An 18,891-nucleotide genomic window follows, 5' to 3' on the forward strand; every position below is an offset into this window, starting at 1 on the left:
CTCTTTGCTCCAGGTGTTTCTAGCGAGATGTGGATTTGACGGTGATTCTTGGAAGGCTATTGTTGACCCATCTTTTTTACAGAGCATAACTATATCTAACGGTACATATTGAATTTGTGTTGCATCGGACGGTCATTATTCAACATATGACGTGGCTTATTATATGATCAAAGCAGGATTCACTTTTCACTTGGATAGATAGATAGATACCCTGTGTATATTTACTACTAAAAAAATCTATAATGATGATGGTGAAGCCGACCCTGATAGACCTGCACAATCACAATCGTTCAATCCTAATAACTAATGTCCCAGATTGTCCAGCTCGTGTGGATCGCTCACGCATGCCTCCTCCGCACCGAACGCCTCCTCTCCGTTCTTCTCTCTCTCTTCTTCTTTCTCCCCGTGCCCGACGCCGCCACCACCTCTGTGATGCCCAGGGCCCGAAAATGATGTGTTTTTCGTCCTCGTTTTAACACAAAAATTCCGGAATCGGAGTTCACAGTCCCCGGGCTATCCTCCTTCATAAGCTGCTCTCTGCCTTCTCAAACTAGCGAGTGGTATTAAACTTGCTACAGTACCGCGAAGGTACTGTAGCGAGCCGCTGCTCTGCCTGCTGCGCTGCTACTACTACTCTGCTGCTGTTGTTGTGGGCTGCTGTTGGGCTGGGCTAGCCGGCCTGCTGCTTGCTGTTGTGGGCTGCTAGCTAGCTTGCTTCTTTTCTTTCTCTCCTTTTCTTTTTCCTCTAATTATTGCGGGGCGTGAAAACCGCACCGCCCGGCTCTCCTCTCACTCGGAGCAAGTTTAATAGTATAGCCAAGTACCAACTCCAATTTATCTGTAGCCAATATAATAACTCATTTATACAATAGTTGCATATAAGTATATACTACACCATTAATATATGGTCCCACCTCTCATACACACACAACGTATTGGATTCCGCGCTGCAGCTGGCTACAAATCTGTAGCCTGTTTTCCTTCTATCTCTTCTCTTCTCTCCTCCGCATGTGTTTACAACTGACTTGTAGCCTGCTCTTGTACTCGCTCTCACCACGCGTCCCCCTCCCCAAATTCCGAGCTCCCCACCACCCGCATTTTGCAGTGGCTTGCAATGTATGTCGCCAACTCCCCTTCTCCGTGCCCATGCATCATCGGATCGAGCGTCACCGTCGTCGGATCAAGGAAGCCCTCTCAACGCCATCGTTGTCAGATCGAGGGGAGGACGTCTCCTCCGCTCAGCCCTTGATCTCAACCTCGTCGTGCGTCTCCGCTCCACGCCCGATCTCCTCCTCGCCGTTATTGTACTCCGCCACCAGACTACCTCAGCCCACGCGTCGCAACCTCCTCCATCAATGATGCGCTGCTATCCGCTCTGCCTCAAGCGCCACTGGCACCCCACATTGCCACCGTTCTCCGCCGCCAGACCACTGTCGCCTCGATCTGCTCCGCCTATGCGTCGCTGCCTCCTCCATCCACCCTCGCCGCCCCGACCTTCAAATTCGTCAGCCGCCACCACCGACATCATCCATCCCCTCACTATCACCGGCTGCCGATTCCACTAACCGCCACCCCCTCGCGCTGCCCGACTCCGTTGACGATGATGCGCTACTGTCCACTCCGCCTCAAGTGCCACCGACGCCCCACGTCGCCACCATTCTCCGCCTCCGGACCACTGTCACCTCGATTTGCTCCGCCTATGCGTCGCTGCCTCCTTCATCCACCCTCGCCGCCCCGACCTTCAGATTCGCCAGCCACTGCCACCGACGTCATCCCTCCTCCTCACCATCGTCAGACGCCACCCCACTGCCCTGACCACTCCAGACAGGTATCTTCGTGCCCATCCTCTTGTACTGCTCGATGAAATGCCCATAGGGTATTATTTGTTCACGTAACATTACATGATATGTTTTTTTTTTAGTTTTACTTGTCAAAACTGAAAATGAGATCTCTAGATTGAGCAGGAAGACGATAGCAAACAAGAAAATATATGGATTTGTTGGTTGGTTGGTTCTGCTATTTCTTTTTCCATATTTAAGTGCAGTATAGCACAGGATAACACTGCACTTAAAATATTTTTTTTCATATTATGGTTCAAGTGCTGATATTGTGGATTGCCATAATACTATCATCTTCCAAGTGCAAATTATCATGGAGATTTCTGGGTTGATGAGGCGCTGTCGTTATGGAATTTTGATTTTATGTTCGTCCATGATTACCAGGATTGGGAAGGATCTAATATGTGGCTTAGGAAAGGGAGTGCTTCAACCTGGAAGCATCTCCTGCTCATTATGCTCTTAGGTGTTTTATTTCTGATGCCGCTACTATTGATACAACATGGAAAGTCACATATTGTTTTAAAATATTTATTGTGCTTAAAATACTATACTGTATAATGTCTGAAATTTTTACTCATGCGTTAGATGTTTCACTTTCACATGTGCACTTCTGTTGAATGTTGTTAAGTTCACCTATGAACCATTTCGCTAAGTGGTTTACACTACATTTCTTTCACAGGTGGTGATCATAGCAGATAGCAATCCAATTCCTACCACCGTGTAGGTGTCATCTTAGTAAAAAAAACCGGACCGGCGGTTGAACCGGAAAAAACCAGAACCAGCACCCTCATCGGTTCGGTTTGACTCAAAGACCACAAATGCAGTTGAACCGGTACAAACCGGATGAACGAAAACCGGTGACGCGGGCTATCTTGAACCGGCGGTTCAAGAGGCAGATGGGCTGGCCTTGTAAGGCCCACTTGGATTGTTGTGGCCCAATTGCAATTTAATGCCTAAAAGGAGAAAATGGTGCGGTGCATAGGGATCGATCCCTGGCCGATGGCATGAAAGTACATCAACCTCACCACCAAGGCAACTATTTAAGACACATAATTTTTCCGGTTCAGCAATCGAACTGGTCGACCCGGAGGTCCAGCACTTTATTTTTCTACTATGGGTGTCATACACTTTATTTTTTCTAGTTATAAAAAGACAAAAAAAAAAAAGCTAGGTATGTTTCTTATGAGCCTGTATATGCCACTTTACTAAAAGTTTTCCATCCTCAAATTTTTGAGGAACTCAGAACTACCGTTAAACAAACGTGACTTGTTCCAAAATATCATAACTTCCCCATCAACATTCTCTTTTCAAACAATTATAAAACTCCACCATTCACTTTTCCCACCTAACTCCACTACTCATCCAATTACAACCCTCCACCACTTACTTCTAACTACTTTCTTAATAACCATGTTCAACTCTAAAACTTCTTATATTCTAGGATGGAGGGAGTAAGTGTTAATTGGAAAAGCGTGCGTGTACTCCCAGAAATGTGAAGGTTCGATTAGAGCAGCACTGCTGAATTTGTTGAATGGCAACGTGAAAATATTGTGTTTCAAATTATGATTAATTTCACTATTTCCTGGTTGTAGTTCCTTCCTTTAGAACAATCTTCCGCGCTCTGAGAACTAAAAGAGGTAAATATAAATCCCCAGACAGAAGAAACCAAAAGTGATATAAAATTGTTCATTTTATATTAAGGTTTTTGTTACAACAAAATTGCACGCAATGATTATTAACATAATTTCACGTGGTGTAATTTAAAATTGATATATGTTTTTGTCCATTGCAACGCACCGACACCTAACTAGTGTAACAAAACACCCACGCGAAATGGCATGTGTTTGGGACGATTGTTGTATAGGGTAACAGGGACCTGTGTTTGGAACTATTGCTGTACAGGGACCTGAACTCTGGAGACCACGGTGGCAACAGAAAATCGTCTTGTAAAATACGGCATCTTCAGTTTCGTCGATCCGTGCTTGAAGCTCATAGGCATGGATTAGCAGCGGCAGAGAATCTCGTCGATAAATTTTCCCGTTCGCTATCCAGGGTATACCAGCCCAATATGCTAGATTGTCCCTGGCCTGTGGCCTCTTTGTCTGCAACTTGATCAAGGATGATCAGCCACCGTTAGGAATGTCGAGAGGATAACAACTAATGGATTGTCTAATCGCTACCTAATTATGGAATCCCCCGGTAGTTAACCGGCTAATAAACCACCTAGTAACACGCAGCAACGTGACGCCGAGATTAGGGGATTGATTAACTATCGGGAATGAAGGGGAGCCGGCCAGCCGGGGATTAGACTAGTCGATCCCCGTCGCCGTCGCGTGGATATTTGACGCCGACCGGCCGCGGCCGGGACGCCTGGACGCTGCGCCGTCTAGGCGGATTTGAATATAGCGCCGTCGCCATGTGCCGCGCGGTGCACCGGGCACCTACCCTCGTCGAGGATTACCGCGGGGACCGTGCCTACGCCGCCGCTCTCTACAATAGCAGATGATACCGCGGCGTCAGCCCATGGGCTGACACCTGCGCGCTACTGTGCCTACCCCTCCACCGGTGGTTGCCTGTGTTTGGTTGGCTGATTAATTAGTTGGTGGTTGCTGGTGCTGTGCCTACCTGCAACATGTTAAGGATTTGCATGCTTGTCTCTTTGAACTGGCAGAATTCCTTTCCAAGGATAGAATGAGTGTCATTGCTGATGATGTGAATTGATCGACCTAGTGGCTCATGTGCTGTCAACAAGGGAATCCGTTTTCCTACTTAAATTGTCGTGACTCCTGAGTCGTGACAAAGGATGAGTGGCTTAATTGGGGACGCATTCTTGTTCTTTGTGAAGTCTGAATCTGCGCTTCTGGCACGACGGATTGCAGGGAAGATTTTGTGGCTTCCGCTCTGCCGACGTTTTGGACTGAACCCTCCGCATCAACGACAGTGTACACTCTCTTTGGTGGTGTACCGGTGTACTGTGTTGCGGGAGAAGATTTGGGATTAGTCCCTTTTGGAGCAAACTGGATTGTTTTGGAGGCAAGATCCAGCACTGAAGAGCAAGTCGATATATAGGCCATTATCTGAGAACGAAAGATGTTTGCTTCTACTCCTTGCGAACTTGGCAATACGGTGAAAAATATATACTACAGGTGTCGAAGCAGGCGGTGCATTTTTTACCTTCCTATGGGGGAGAAAAACAATGCGCTTCCTCCCCCGGGTCTGTAAATTAAATAACATGGCAAAATTTTGTCCGTGCCCGTTCCCGTTGCCGTCGATAGCCAAATTGCTCTCGTCGTTTTCCATGTTCCATGTACGATGCGGAACGATGGAATATCTGGTCGAAACGCAACCGCGCACCGTACGTGTACACGCGCTCGTCGCAAACGTGCACGGTTTGCACGAGTGGCCGACGTCTAGCGAAAGCCCCAGACGCAGAGCCAACGACGCGCGCACGCTACACCACACCGTGGAGGTTGTCAGCCACACGTGCAAGTACAACCACAACCGAGGGCCAGGCGGTAGTGGACACCGCGCCACGCCCGCTAGTCAATCCACGCGAGTAGTACGCGACTAGCAACGGCGTGTACGTCCGTGTACGACGGACACGATGCCTCGTCGTCCCGTACGGCTGCAACCAGGCAAAAACCGGCGCGGTGAGGCCAGGTCCGCGCGTGCGCGCCTCGCAAAGCCGCGAGTCGTCCGTCCACCAGTCCACCACACGGGCGGGCATGGAGACTGGAGAAAGAGAAAAAAGAACAAACAGCCTCGGTCCCGTCACAAAAGACCGACATGCGGGGCCCATGTAACTGACCCCGACACGCCTCATTCCCACCCCGCACGTGCGCCGGCAGCCTTACCTCTCAGCGCGGTGGCCAGGATTCTCTGCGTCCAGCAACACTGTGAATGGATTTGCATATTAGTAGTACACTTTATAAATCTTCGAATTCATCATATATAATTATCGTAAATCTTCGAATTCATAGTATTACTCCAAGCATGTCATACTCCCTCTGTCCCATAATATAAGAAATTTTGTGTTTTTACTTCCAATGTTTGATCACTCGTCTTATTTATTTTTTTTTGAAATTATTATTTATTTTATTTGTGACTTACTTTATTATCCACAGTATTTTAAGCACAACTTTTCGTTTTTTATATTTGTAAAAAAAATTAAATAAGACAAGTGGTCAAACGTTCGAAGCAAAAACTCAAAATCCCTTAGAGCAAGGATAATAATATAGCCGACCTGTTGGCTATAAGGTTCTTTGTAACCTTCTCTTAGCCTACTTATATAATAGTTAGCTCTTTACGATTAATACAAGGCCCACTTGTCTTTCTCACAGAGTTTATTGGTTCTTGTGTCCAAGCCGGCTGTAAGTTTATAGCCTGCTTGTCCTCTCTCTCCTCTCTTTTCTCCTCCACCTCAGCATTTAACCGGCTTATAGCCTACTATTATACTTGCTCTTATATCGTGAAACGAAGGGAGTCAATTCGGATCCTCTATTGTGGAGGAGAAAATTCAACGATAGCTACAGTGCCCAGCATTAGGAGTACTGTGAAGCGTCCGATAGAAGATGGATGGATCAGATGAGATGCTACAGCACTAACCAGAGGTGCTACAGTACATTCATCCCCTGTAGCTATAGTAAATCGCGACTGTGCTGTGCATTAGAACACTGTTCCCCTCACATATTACTGTAGCTATAGTGACCCTCTACATTACTGCAGAGGATCCGAATCCGGAGGGAGTACCTCAAAGTAGGGTTTTTTATGGGAGTACATTGTTTTGTACGAGTGCGGTGTTCGCAGAAGATCTTTTTCATATTCCTCAGCTGCTAGCCGCCAGCTCTACGGATGGCACACTCGTAAATAACTCGGGAGTACGTGCCGGTTTGGTGCGCTCGCGAAACCACAAGCCGTTAGTAGTAAGCTCCGGTGGTGGCGCCTTCATTATGGCCTCCGTCTCGCTCTATTCCATTTCCATTCCGTTCTACAGCGACGTTGTGAGTAACGCCTCCTCTCTTTCTCTCTGAGAAGCGCGGAGCGGAGTTAAGAGAGGGAGAGACGCAGCAACCAACAGCACGCGCGGGCTGAGGGGGATGAAGGCCGAGAAGGCAGCGGTCGCCGTCGGCGGCGGCGGCGGCGGCGACGAGTGGCGGTGCCGGAAGCACCCGGTGGCGAGATCCGGCGGCGGGGTGTGCCCGCACTGCCTCCGCGACAGGCTCCTCCGCCTCTGCCCCAACTGCGCGCACGTGCGACCCTGCCCCTGCACGTGCGCGTCCCCGTCCTCCTCCTCGTCGGCGTCCGGCGAAGCGGTCGGCCGGGTCCACACCCTCATCGAGCGGGAGCACCGGATTGCGCGGTCACGGTCCGTCGCCGCGTCCTCCTCCCTCGCGGCGGCCTCCACCGCATCAGCCACTGCCGGCGCGGTCGGGGGGAGGCGGAAGGCGAGGGTCTGGGGCTGGCCGCCGTTCTGGAAGCCCGCGGCCAAGGACGGCGTTGCTGCTGCGGCGGAGGAGGACGACGAGGAGGAGGAGGGGATGGGGCTCGCGAGGTCGAGCTCGGTCTCCGCGACGGTAGTGGAGGCAAAAGCGGCGGCCGCGGCGGCGAAGGCGCGGTGGGGGTGGCACTTCCCGAGCCCGCTCAAGGCGTTCCGGCACCGGAGATCGTCGGCGAGCATGCCGGAGCGAGGATGAGTGAGATGGCTCGGCATGGCCGGAAAAAGCGATCAGTAGGGATGTGTGCTGCTTTAGAGGACTAAATTAATTAATTAACTAGACGGGGGAGATTACAGGAGATTTTTCCTTTTGGCCTTTTTGTGGCTTCGCGTGCTAATCTTATGATTAAATTAGACCAAACTCCAAAGCCTGTGATTTGGGCGTAATGTGTGCATATGCTCATGCCAGTGGTGTTCTCTTCGTTGCTTTTGCTCCTTTTTAGCGTGCTTGCAAACGTTGTAGCCTGTGTACATCAAATTGGGAATTTTAAGGTCGCTGATTTGATCCGCACTGCACCAGGCGTTCTTTTTTTTATCTCTTTTTCGACATTGACGGAATGTGTAGTTTGTGCTTTGTTTTTCTTTCAGGTTGGAGTGACGGTGGAAACCCCGTGTACTGACTGACAGGTGAGGCCCATCCCTTGTTTGCCTGCAGCAATTAAGCATGACAGCGCTAGTATTAGTCTGGTACTAAGCGTACTAGTAGGACTACCTTGAAAGAAATAGCAGCATTAGCGTGAGGTTTGATCAGTAGAGCGTACTACTCTAGTGTCTACTCTATATGTCGAGGCTTCAAAAATTCCCCGTCTAAATCGGGGTAACTGTTAGTACTGATGCGGTAATCATTAAGCAACAGGTGAAGCTTTGTCCGTGGAATCTCTGGGAAAAGATTGTGATTTCTCGCGAATGCGAGGGCTCGAATGCTCGATCGCCACCGCTAGCAGTAGTGTTACTGTTGGTAGCTGTTCGCCAATCAGTCGCTTGTGGGACACGCACGCTCGGCTCGGTCTCGCCCCTGCAATGGCGCAAGCGTCCGAGATTTGGAACCCTCTGGATCCCGAACGACGCGGCCGCCGGCCACCTCCTCTCCCGATCGGTAGGCGCCCCGTCATCTCAAGCGTGTCCGATTGTCCATGTGGCTAAGTGACGCTCCCCTCGCCGCGGCTGGATTCTTGCGGGGTGATCGACGCGACGCGGCTGCGTTTTGTTTCGGTGGAAACAGTAGCTTCTGACCCTCATACTCCTAAGTTCTTTATTTTTTCTCCTTTTTTTTTTCTTTTCGTTAATCCGGTACAAAGGCATGATTGTGTCAGCGACATTATACAGAACCACGATAGATGTCTGACGCTCCACGGTAGATGCATCGAGTGACCACTGACCGCAGCCGGGGGCGTCTGGTCCTGGATCCCTCCCTGCAAGCAAAATGGACCGATGCAGCTTTTGTCCACGCGACGCACACCCTCCTTCCAGGAGTACTAGAGAGGAGAAAACACGTTGAGCAAAGGTAGTAGTATTTCGAAAGTCCTGTCCCCCCTTCCTCCACGTGATTTCCTTTTTTTTTTTGGCACCACATTACTTTTTAATTTTAGTAAATTTATGCACCTAAAATTTATACACCTAAAGTTTATAGACCCAAAGTTTATAAGTCAAAAGTTTATATACCTGATTCAAATTTGAATTTAAATTATATCCGATTCAAATTTGAACTTGAATTCAAATATTTTTTATATATAGTATTTCTATACATATAAAGTTTATAGACCCAAAGTTCATAAGTCAAAAAGTTTACATACCCATTTCAAATTTGAATTTAAATTCAAATATTAATTTATAGACCCAAAGTTTACAAGTCAAAAATTTACGTACCCGTTTTAAATTTGAATTCAAATAAATTTGAATTCAAATATTTTTTTATATTTCTATACATAAATTTTTCCAACTTTGTTTTTTTTAAAAAAAATTATGGTGTAGTAGGAAGAGAAGGGAAGGAGGAAGGGGGAGAGGAGTGTATAGGCCATATGGGGATAGGGATCGAGCGATCGATCGCCTATTAGCCACCCCCGTAGTATTTAGCTATTTGCCTTGCTCATCCAAGGCTGTGGTGGTACGGCAAAGCCCACGGGCACCGTCCGATCCTATCAGCCTTCCGTTTCCACTCGATATCGAAGGCCCTACAAACCATGGGCCAAGCGTGGAGCAGGTACCATTGCCCACTAGTGGTCTATTAGTGCAGATCATGTGCCATGACTAAATAGAACAGTGCGATTTATTTCAGCTGGGAGACAAAAGCTGGTACGGTATAAACACCAGCGTCACACGCTAACTCGCTTTACAGGCCAGAACTTTAAATCAGAAAGGAACCGCTTGATGATTGCATTTTTTTTTTCTTGAGAGAGAGAGAGAGAGGATGATTGCAAGGTCAGCACAGCAAGGAAAGACTGGCCAGGAAAACTCAAACTGGTAGAACTTTCCGTTGGGAAGAAAAATTTGCATCTCTTTCTAGCTTCATCCTGCATTCCTTCCACTGATGGCAAACAAGTCCAAAATAACAACGCAGTAAAGAATCCTGAGTTCTTCAACCCTCCGTGCTAATCCTACCAGTTTATAATAACAGGCAGCCAACCATGTCCAGCAACAAAATATATACCGCAACTCAGATATAAGGACGTTGTCCCATGTGCCTGAATGGAGGGCGTACCGCTAAAATTGCTAGCTATATAATCAAAACATGCATCAAAAGAATTTCTCCAGTGCTCCCTTGATACGAGTAACACATACTTGAATGGAGATTTCGAGATCAAACACCAAACTGGAACTAGTGATCCGAACTAAGCACATTTTAATCTCAGCATATGTTCATCATGGCAGATCTGTGATAAAACTGATAACACCAGAACTCTTCTATGCTATATTACTGCATGGACTAAATGTACAGAATATGTGAGGTTATGTTTTACTGTCATCTACTTCTGTCAGGCGTTCATGAGAAAGGATAGGCTTAATTTGTATTTGTGTCAAGTTAAACACCACGAAACTGTTGCTCTTTTTTCGGTGAGAAGCCAAGAACTACATCTGGAAACTGCGTGCATGCATTTCTTGCAGCAAAAATACATTAGTATACGACAGAATCCATTGTTGTGTTACAAAGAACAGAGAGATGCCCTGCCGTATCCATAGTTGTGTTAAAAGAAACAGCTAAGCATCCAATTGGCCTCAAAGAAAGTACTGAAGAAGCTCATGGACAAATAAGATGTACCTATAGATCAATGGGGCTCCAATTCCCTCAAATGCCGGGCCCTAGAAAATGAAATCATAAATACTGTATTCGAAGTGTTCACACTACTATTAGGAATCATGCCATGAAGTCTTAAGTCTTAACCAATATGCAAAACAAATTTAGCATCAGGCTCAAATGAAATGCTTTACCATTTTGAAGAATGGTCTATGCCAAGACCATTGCAGGTAAGTATCATACCCTTAAACCTTGTAAGGTACTCCTAAAAGCGAGGGAAAGACAGCAAGAAAAATCAACACAAAGCGTGTAGAAGAGGAATATGGAAGGCCAATTATAGAAGACACCTTACACGCAAAGTATATCGATTTAACTCATAACATCCGGAAAGGTCGTATTCAAGGCGCTTAGCTGGATCACTTAGAACTGAAAAAACGGAACATAAAAAAAAGTGAATCAGGCAATGGCGATAACATTTATCTCTAGGAAGTACATCCATATTGAGATCCCAAATTTATCTCTAGGAAGTAAATGAGGATAATAAGATCATCTGTGCCTACATAATGGAGAGTGGAAAATACCTGTGTAGGCTTCATTGATCTCCTGAAATTTAGCTGTGACATCATTATCCCCCTTATGCTTGTCTGGATGCCACTTCTGTGGATGAATTATCAGTTACAGTGTGTTAATGTATTATTATTTGCGTACCCCGAAAGAAGTCCAATAACAGCATACCAAAGCTAATCTTCTATAACTCAATTTGATGGTGTCATCGGATGCATCGTAATCAACCTCCAGAACTTTGTAATAGTCCTGCTATTCCAAATGAATATAATGAATAAGACGTATTAAAAAAAAGTGTACCTGTGCAAGAAATAGTATAATTGATTATGGACACTTTTCAGAATATGAATGGCACGGTAGTCCACGTCATGAGTACATAGGCGGTAAAGTGAGTTTATTTTGGATTAGCATGACTTATTAAGATTAAGTGCCCAAATGATAGCTCACAGCGCAGGTGAGTTGCATATTAACAGAGTTGTAAAAACCATATAATAACACATATTGAGTTCATACCATAGCGAAGCATACAAGTGGCAATATACAGGCTTGAATTGCCTAGCAACTCCGATGTCTTGTAAATAAAGATACACTAAATCGCATGCTGAGTAATAAGTTGTTTGGTTGTTTCGCACCTTTTAACCACCCACAAGGCCACACTCTATTAATAGATGTTTTATGCTTGAATAATAATTCCTTCACTTCGTCAGAAGATAACATTTGCTGTGAAGAATAGTACAGACAGAGCAACGCATCTGCCAAGAAAGTAGAACCTAGTTTGTGCAATTCACAGCATTTGTCTTAGATGAATAAAGGACATCAAGGTAAGGAAATTGGTTTAAGCAAAAACAAACATCAGCAATGCATTGATCAGCATTTTCCAAATGGCTGCAAAAGTTCAGGTTAAAAAAGAAACAGCTAACAGGACTCCTATAATATTGTAGGGTGGTGTTCGACAAGGAGACCTGACGAGCAGTTACAATACAATGGTGCCACAGATTGAACCTAAACACCAGTCTTCGTCTCAAACCCTCAGTGAGAGGGTTGTACTAAAAGGCTCAATTCACCGATTACAGACCATAGGTTAAATGTTGATCCTGTGCTGCTGCATTAATCAAGAACCTAGAAACATTTGCGCGAGGAAGATGAACCTAAATCCACCATACGGAATTCGGCCACTCGGCACAGTTGACCATGACTAAATCTGGCCACCAGCCAAACAATCATATGCTGTCCACTAGCGAGACCGCGGGCAAAGCAATACCACAGTAGCTCCAGTACTATTTGTAGCCATCAATCACAGTATCAAAATGTCCCAGGAGAAAAAAAAGGTCCAGAACCAACCAACAAATTATTGGGAAGGCCTATCCACCTTTTTCCTGGCCACAGTGAACGAAGATACAAGTCATCGGCCTCTCCAATAATAGAAAACAACTGGCTCGCGCAGCCGCAGCACAGCTCTCTTATCCTTCTATACAAGCGGCACGACCAAAACCAAATCCAGCCATAGACTGACGAACTGAAGCTCAAACACTCGATCTCTCTCTCTCGCGCGCGCGCGGGAATAATACAACCGGAATCGCGGGGGGACGCGTACCTTGTGGGGAGGCTTCTCGCTTGCTCCGTCCATGCAGCGTAACAATTCATCACCCCCAGCTGATCCTCTCTTCTCGTCGTCGCCTGTTTCCCTTCCTCGTGTCCGCCGCGCGCGTTGGCGGCGGCCCGGCTCCCGGGGCTTGGCTTGGGGGATCCGGGAGGAGGAAGACGAGGGGCGAATCGATCGGAGGCGAGGGCGAGGCCGAGCGAGAGGCCGCCGGAGTGGGTGGGATCGGAGCCGGAAGGAGTTCCTTGTCCTCTCCTCCCTTTACTTTATTTCCTATGCTTTTCTATTCCCCTGAATTTTTTTGCAACTTTGGTGATGGATAATAGGGGGGAGGAGATGACGTGTATCCGACCCGGACACCTGTCCTTTCGTGTCATTGGGAGCGCCCGCTCGTCTCGCGGCGTCACCCCCGTGACCGGAAAGAGTGTGGGGCTCCGATGCAATGGGCCTGGTCCACAGGGAATTATTCATGGGCCGTTCTGGCCTACTGCAAATCTGCAATCTGCAGTATATGCTGCTAGTAATGGAATAAGTTTATTTGAGGTCCCTTAACTTTACACCGAGTCCGATTAGCGTCCTTCAACGAAAAAACCAGATACAATCGGTCCCTAAACTATCAAAACCGGTGCAAATAAGATCCTTCAGCAGTTTAGAAGGCGGTTTTGGCTGACGTGGCGCCAACGTGGCTGGTTTGACTTGGTCATCATCCCACGTGGCATTTGACGTGGCGCTTACGTGGCAATTCAATCCCAGAAAAATAATAAAAAACATGGCCCCACATGTCAGCTACACATAAAAATAATTAAAAATAGTGGGGCCCACGTGGGCCCCACATGTCAGCCTTACCTCCCTTCTTTTCTCTCTTCTTCCTCATCCTCGCTCCTATCTTCTTCTCACTCCTCTCTTCTTTCCGGAGCCGCACCCCGTCCGGAGGCGCTCCACCTCTGGCGCCAGTATCCGCTCCAGCAACTCCTTCAGGCTGGGCACGTCGGCGATGATGGGCTTGAGGTAGTCCACGTACGACTCGTGCGCGCGCTCCGCCCTGGACATCGACATGCACGCCTCCCGCTGCTTGCGGTCGTCGTAGAGTTGGGCGAAGAAGAGGTGCTCGACCGTATAGATCAGTAGAAATTCAGACATTCCAAACAAGCTAGTATTTGCAGTAAGAATTTTTAGAAAAAGAAATAAAAAACATGAGCAGATCCATGGCTAGAAGAGGACACCACCTACCCAACACAGTGTCGTCGCATGGTTTGATACACGCTCTCCTCTCATCTCATCTCGTCACCATTGACAGACTAGCAGCGCCGTTGGCCTGGTGCGCGACGAGGCGCCTTCCCGGGCGAGCGCTGCTACCGCTGCGGCGGCGGCGGCGGCGGGCGTCAGCTCCGGATCCGCGAGCTCCCCGTCTCGCTGGCGACCTCCTCCTCCGGCCACCTCCGCCGCTCGCGACCTGCCGCTCCGGCCACCCCTCTGCTCCACCCGCGACCTGCCGAGTTCCCCCCCACCCCGACCAGCGCTCCAGTCGTCACCGCCACGTCGCCAGCCGCCGCCACCGCCGGACCTCCCCGGCGCCTTGAGAGAGAGAGGAGAGGGGAGAGAGATGAAGAGGAGGAAGGAGGCTGAGAATGATATGTGGAGCCCACGCAGGCCCCACTATTTTTTAATTAATGTTTTTAGTGTAACTGACAAGTGGGGCCACTTTTTTTCTTAATTTCTAAATTAAATTGCCACGTCAATGTCACATCAATGCCACGTCAGATGAAGACCAGGTTAATTTAACCACGTAGGCGCCACGTAAGTTAAAACTGCTATCTAAACCGCTATGGGACTTATATTGCACCGGTTTTGATAGTTGAGGGACCCGTTGTATCTGGTTGAAGGACGAAAATCGGATTCGTTGACAAGTTAAGGGACCTCAGATGAACTTATTCCGCTAGTAATTGGCAACCAGGCCCATGAAAACATGCAAGAAGGAATTAGCTCAACACTGTATTTGCTCGGTTTACTTCTGATCCGAGAGAGTAGGGCATTTTCAGATCGTAGCAAAATAACCTTATTAAATTTTAGCATTATCAAAATTTTAGCAAGATGGTATTATTGTTAAAATTTTTGCAGGATTTTTTATATATTTAACAAAGTTAGCAACAAACTAAACGTAGACAATTTTTTAATAACTTTGCTAAAAAAAATAATATGGTTGAAAATGGCATCAAAGTGAACATGCCCTAAGAGTTTCGCTGACAAGATACCCAATATTGTTTTCTATCCCGTAATTTTTGGTTAAAAAAAGTCGGTTTCGGATGGTTCATGATCTATTCTTCTTATTCTCCACTAATATAAAGCTCCAACTCTAAATCTACCACGATCAACAAGAGGGATGATCGCGCTCAGAAAGCGCAGAAGTTGAGCAGGTGAGGAGCGGAAAACGACAAGGTGGCTCATCTTTTATTTGAGAGAGTTAGATATATATAATAACTTTTATCCCTTAGGATTTATCCTAAAATATAACAACTTCTTCATCAACATTATCTTTCTAACCAATCACAAGCATCCACCATTTATTTTTTCCACCTACCTTCACTACTCGTCTAATCACAACTCTCTATCATTCACTTCTACCTACTTTCTTAATAACTGCGTCTAACTCTAAAACTTCTTATATAGTGGGACGGATGGCGTATTAAATAAGTTTTTTTATTCCTTAAGTTCCTGAGATTACCAAATACTTCCTCTGTCCCTAAATATTTGACGCTGTTGACTTTTTTAAACATGTTTGACCGTTCATCTTATTCAAAAAAATTAAGTAATTATTAATTCTTTTTCCTATCATTTGATTCATCGTTAAATATACTTTCATGTATACATATAGTTTTACGTATTTCACAAAAGTTTTTGATTAAGACGAATGGTTAAACATATTTAAAAAAATCAATAACGTCAAATATTTAGGGACGAAGGGAGTAAAAAGCCACATTTGTTTGGCGCTTTCTAACTTCTATTTTCGTATCTTTCACACGCACATCAAACTACTAAACGATACTCGTAATAGTATGTTATTCAGAAAAACATTATACATAATTGTAGTTGCTTCTAAAATCATATTAGTATATTTTTCAAAAAAAATAGCTAATGCTACTTAATTAATTATGTGTTAATGTATCGTTTTGTTTTGTGTGTCGGGAGGGAAGGGTTTCCAACCCTCTAAAACAAACACAGCTTTCAGGAGGAAAGGGTCTCATCTTTTCGCTTATACTTATACTTATCAGTCAAAATTTGAATTTTCAACCTTAAAGTTGGAGCTTCTTTTGAGGTTTTTTATTGAAGTTTATTTTTCAGCATTTGTATTTAGATCACTAAGAACGAGTATATAAAACTTTTATTCACAATTTGTTTATTTGCAAATATGTCGTTTTGCTTATTCCGCGAAACGATGGCTCCAATAATTTTATGAAGCTGCTGGTGATGCTTTCAGGATGTTTTTCTCTTTCAAACTGGAAGGAAGAAAACTGTTCGAAGAGTGTCATGTAATGGGAAGAAGAAAACATCTTCATTTATATATGCTAACGATCATAATATACAAGCAAAAGCAACTATGAGCAAACTGTCGCATGAGTCCTAACAAATGCCATGGATTAATATGATGCTATTGAAGCGTTATGCAAAATGTATTGAAGCGTTATGCAAGGTAAAATGATGCTATTCTATATACCGGATCGAAATGCCACAAAACTTAATCAAATATTTTCAATTAAAAAAATGTCACCTAGGAATGGTACAGCTGGCTTTTGAATTGAAAATTTTGAAAGTTTGAAGAACCGGCATCTTTTTATACCATACTAGTAATACACTCATACCCCCTGTCGAGGGGTGACCCTCTCTAGCGAGAGACTGTGAGGCCCCCCTTTGAGAGTTCGGCCGGGGGCAACGGGTGAGATTCGAGAATTTGGTGAGCGAAACTGTGTGTGATCTTGATCTCGGAGGCTCCTCCAAGACGATGAGGCAAAAGAGGTTTATACAGGTTCGGGCCGCTATGAAGCGTAATACCCTACTCCTGTGTGTATGATTCTTCTGTGTTTAGAAAGTCCCTGAATCCCTGGTATGCAAGCTAGGGTTAGACAAGCTTTGGCTCAGGGATCCTCCATCCGATCCCCCTTCCTCGCTAGGCATGGTCCTCCTTTTATACTCTAAGGGGATACCACATGTGCTACGAGTGCTACCTAGGGAGAAGGGAAAATATTATCTATATTAATTACATGTCTTGTGCCTTAGCCCAGAAGCTATCTGTACGTCGGTTGCTGCGCGGGGCCCATCAAATCATGCAGGGCGCCCTTGTCATTCGCCATTTAATGGATGAGGACTTCCGGGTTCTCGTTCACACCAGAAAACGGGAACCCGGGTCAGTTCAGAGTGGTTGGACCAACTCTGACCGGGGTAAGAGGCTGTGAAGCCCCTCATCATTATGATGGGACGGGACGGAGCACGCCGCTCACCACCTGACACACTGACAGGGTGGGGGTACACAGTCGCCGTCCCATCGGTCATTCAACCGGTCACAGACCGGTCAGATGCGCAGCACGCCGCATTAAATGCGGCATGGCGCGGTTGCATAAACCACTTTAAATGCAATTAGGTGGCAGTTAGGCGCTCCCACCTAACCATGTACACGTGGGCTGATACATGGAGGGGGTCGGGGCAGCTCGACCCCAAGCGAGGGCGGCCTCCTTCCTCTAGCTTGGAGGGGGGCAGCCGCCGCGCCACCCCGGGCTCGACCCCCCTCGGGGGGAGCCACGTGGGTTTGGGGGCGGCCCAACCCCAAGCTGGGAGGGGGCAGCCGCCGCAACACCCCCGGCTCGACCCCCCTCGGGTAAAGCCACGTGAGTTTGAGGGCGACCTCCTCCCTCTAGCTGGGAGGGGGCAGCCGCCGCGCCACCCCGGGCTCGACCCCCCTCGGGGGGAGCCACGTGGGTTTGGGGGCGGCCCAACCCCAAGCTGGGAAGGGGCAGCCGCCGCAACCCCCGGGCTCGACCCCCCTCGGGGAGAGCCACGTGGGTTTGAGGGCGGCCTCCTCCCTCTAGCTGGGAGAGGGTAGCCACCGCTCCACCCCGGGCTTGATCCCCCCTCGCGGGGAGCCACGTGGGTTTGGGGGCGGCCCGACCCCAAGCTGGGAGGGGGCAGCCGCCACAACACCCCCGGCTCGACCCACCTCGGGGAGAGCCACGTGGGTTTGAGGCGGCCTCCTCCCTCTAGCTGGGTGGGGGTAGCCACCGCTCCACCCCGGGCTTGATCCCCCCTCGCGGGGAGCCACGTGGGTTTGAGGACGGCCTCCTCCCTCTAGACGTGATACCCCCGGACCCATATCACCGACACTCCCCCATTTTATAATGTAAGACTTTTTAGTATTGCCCACATTTATATATCATTAATATCTATATGAATATGGACAATGTTAGAAAGACTTACATTATGAAACAGAGGTAGTATGTTATAACAGATCAGGCCTGATTGACTATAAGAAGATTAGTGATGAAACTTTGGATCCATCCAATGATTACCTAAGTATACTACGCGTGCGAGTGCGGTGCGTGATGAGAGTAGGGAATGGATTGGAAGGAGAACACCCCTCATTTGAAGGTAGCATAGAAAATTTTAGATCTAAACTTATTTGAGTTTGGAGAACCATACTAGAAATATGTTTCATAGCTTGTGTCGGGTTAGATCGATATAAGTAGTAATAGGCTATAAAAAATATTAGTGAAAAAAACTTGCATCCGGTGGTTACCTAAGCACACTACGCGTGCGAATGTGGTGCACGGTTAGAAGAGGGAACAAAAGGAAAACAACTCTGCTTTTAAGGTAAAAGACATATCCATCTAATCGAATCCTTAACACTCCACTTAACATGCGGGGTTGATCATGGATTCGTGGCGGACTTCTAGCCCCATGGGAGATTAGCTACCTTGAGCTCCACCTGAAAACATGTTTTTTTTCACGAAACAATGTTCATTGAGTTTAATCTATTATGATTTTTCCCCTTCCTTTAGCCCCATAAGAGAGACAGGTACTGATATATTAACTCGAACAACGAAAATAGAGAAGAGGAAAACTAAACTTCATATCCCAAGTCGTCGTTTTGACTTATTTTTTAGTCAAACTTTCTTAA

General features: G+C 46.8%; 2 protein-coding genes across 3 annotated transcripts; one reads left to right on the forward strand and one right to left on the reverse strand.

Moving 5' to 3' along the window:
- Positions 1 to 6,795: 6,795 nt before the first annotated feature.
- On the forward strand, positions 6,796 to 7,844 carry LOC127761852 (uncharacterized). Its single transcript, XM_052286184.1, has one exon. The coding sequence runs from the start codon at positions 6,935 to 6,937 to the stop codon at positions 7,529 to 7,531; it is 597 nt and encodes a 198-aa protein (XP_052142144.1). The 5' UTR covers positions 6,796 to 6,934; the 3' UTR covers positions 7,532 to 7,844.
- Positions 7,845 to 10,317: 2,473 nt separating this feature from the next.
- LOC127762000 (uncharacterized) lies at positions 10,318 to 13,042 on the reverse strand. Of its 2 annotated transcripts, XM_052286336.1 has the most exons (7): positions 12,723 to 13,042; positions 11,300 to 11,377; positions 11,146 to 11,221; positions 10,917 to 10,990; positions 10,759 to 10,829; positions 10,589 to 10,629; positions 10,318 to 10,494 (listed from the first exon to the last, which is right to left on the reverse strand). In XM_052286336.1, the coding sequence occupies exons 1-6, from the start codon at positions 12,753 to 12,755 to the stop codon at positions 10,596 to 10,598; spliced, it is 366 nt and encodes a 121-aa protein (XP_052142296.1). In that variant the 5' UTR covers positions 12,756 to 13,042; the 3' UTR covers positions 10,318 to 10,494; positions 10,589 to 10,595. The 2 variants fall into 2 exon arrangements, with proteins under 2 accessions (XP_052142296.1, XP_052142295.1); XM_052286335.1 differs by having other exon boundaries at positions 10,318 to 10,629.
- Between the last annotated feature and the right edge of the window lie 5,849 nt (positions 13,043 to 18,891).

Source organism: Oryza glaberrima, chromosome 2 (genome assembly GCF_000147395.1).
Source record: "Oryza glaberrima chromosome 2, OglaRS2, whole genome shotgun sequence".
In the NCBI taxonomy this organism is placed as follows: domain Eukaryota; kingdom Viridiplantae; phylum Streptophyta; class Magnoliopsida; order Poales; family Poaceae; genus Oryza; species Oryza glaberrima.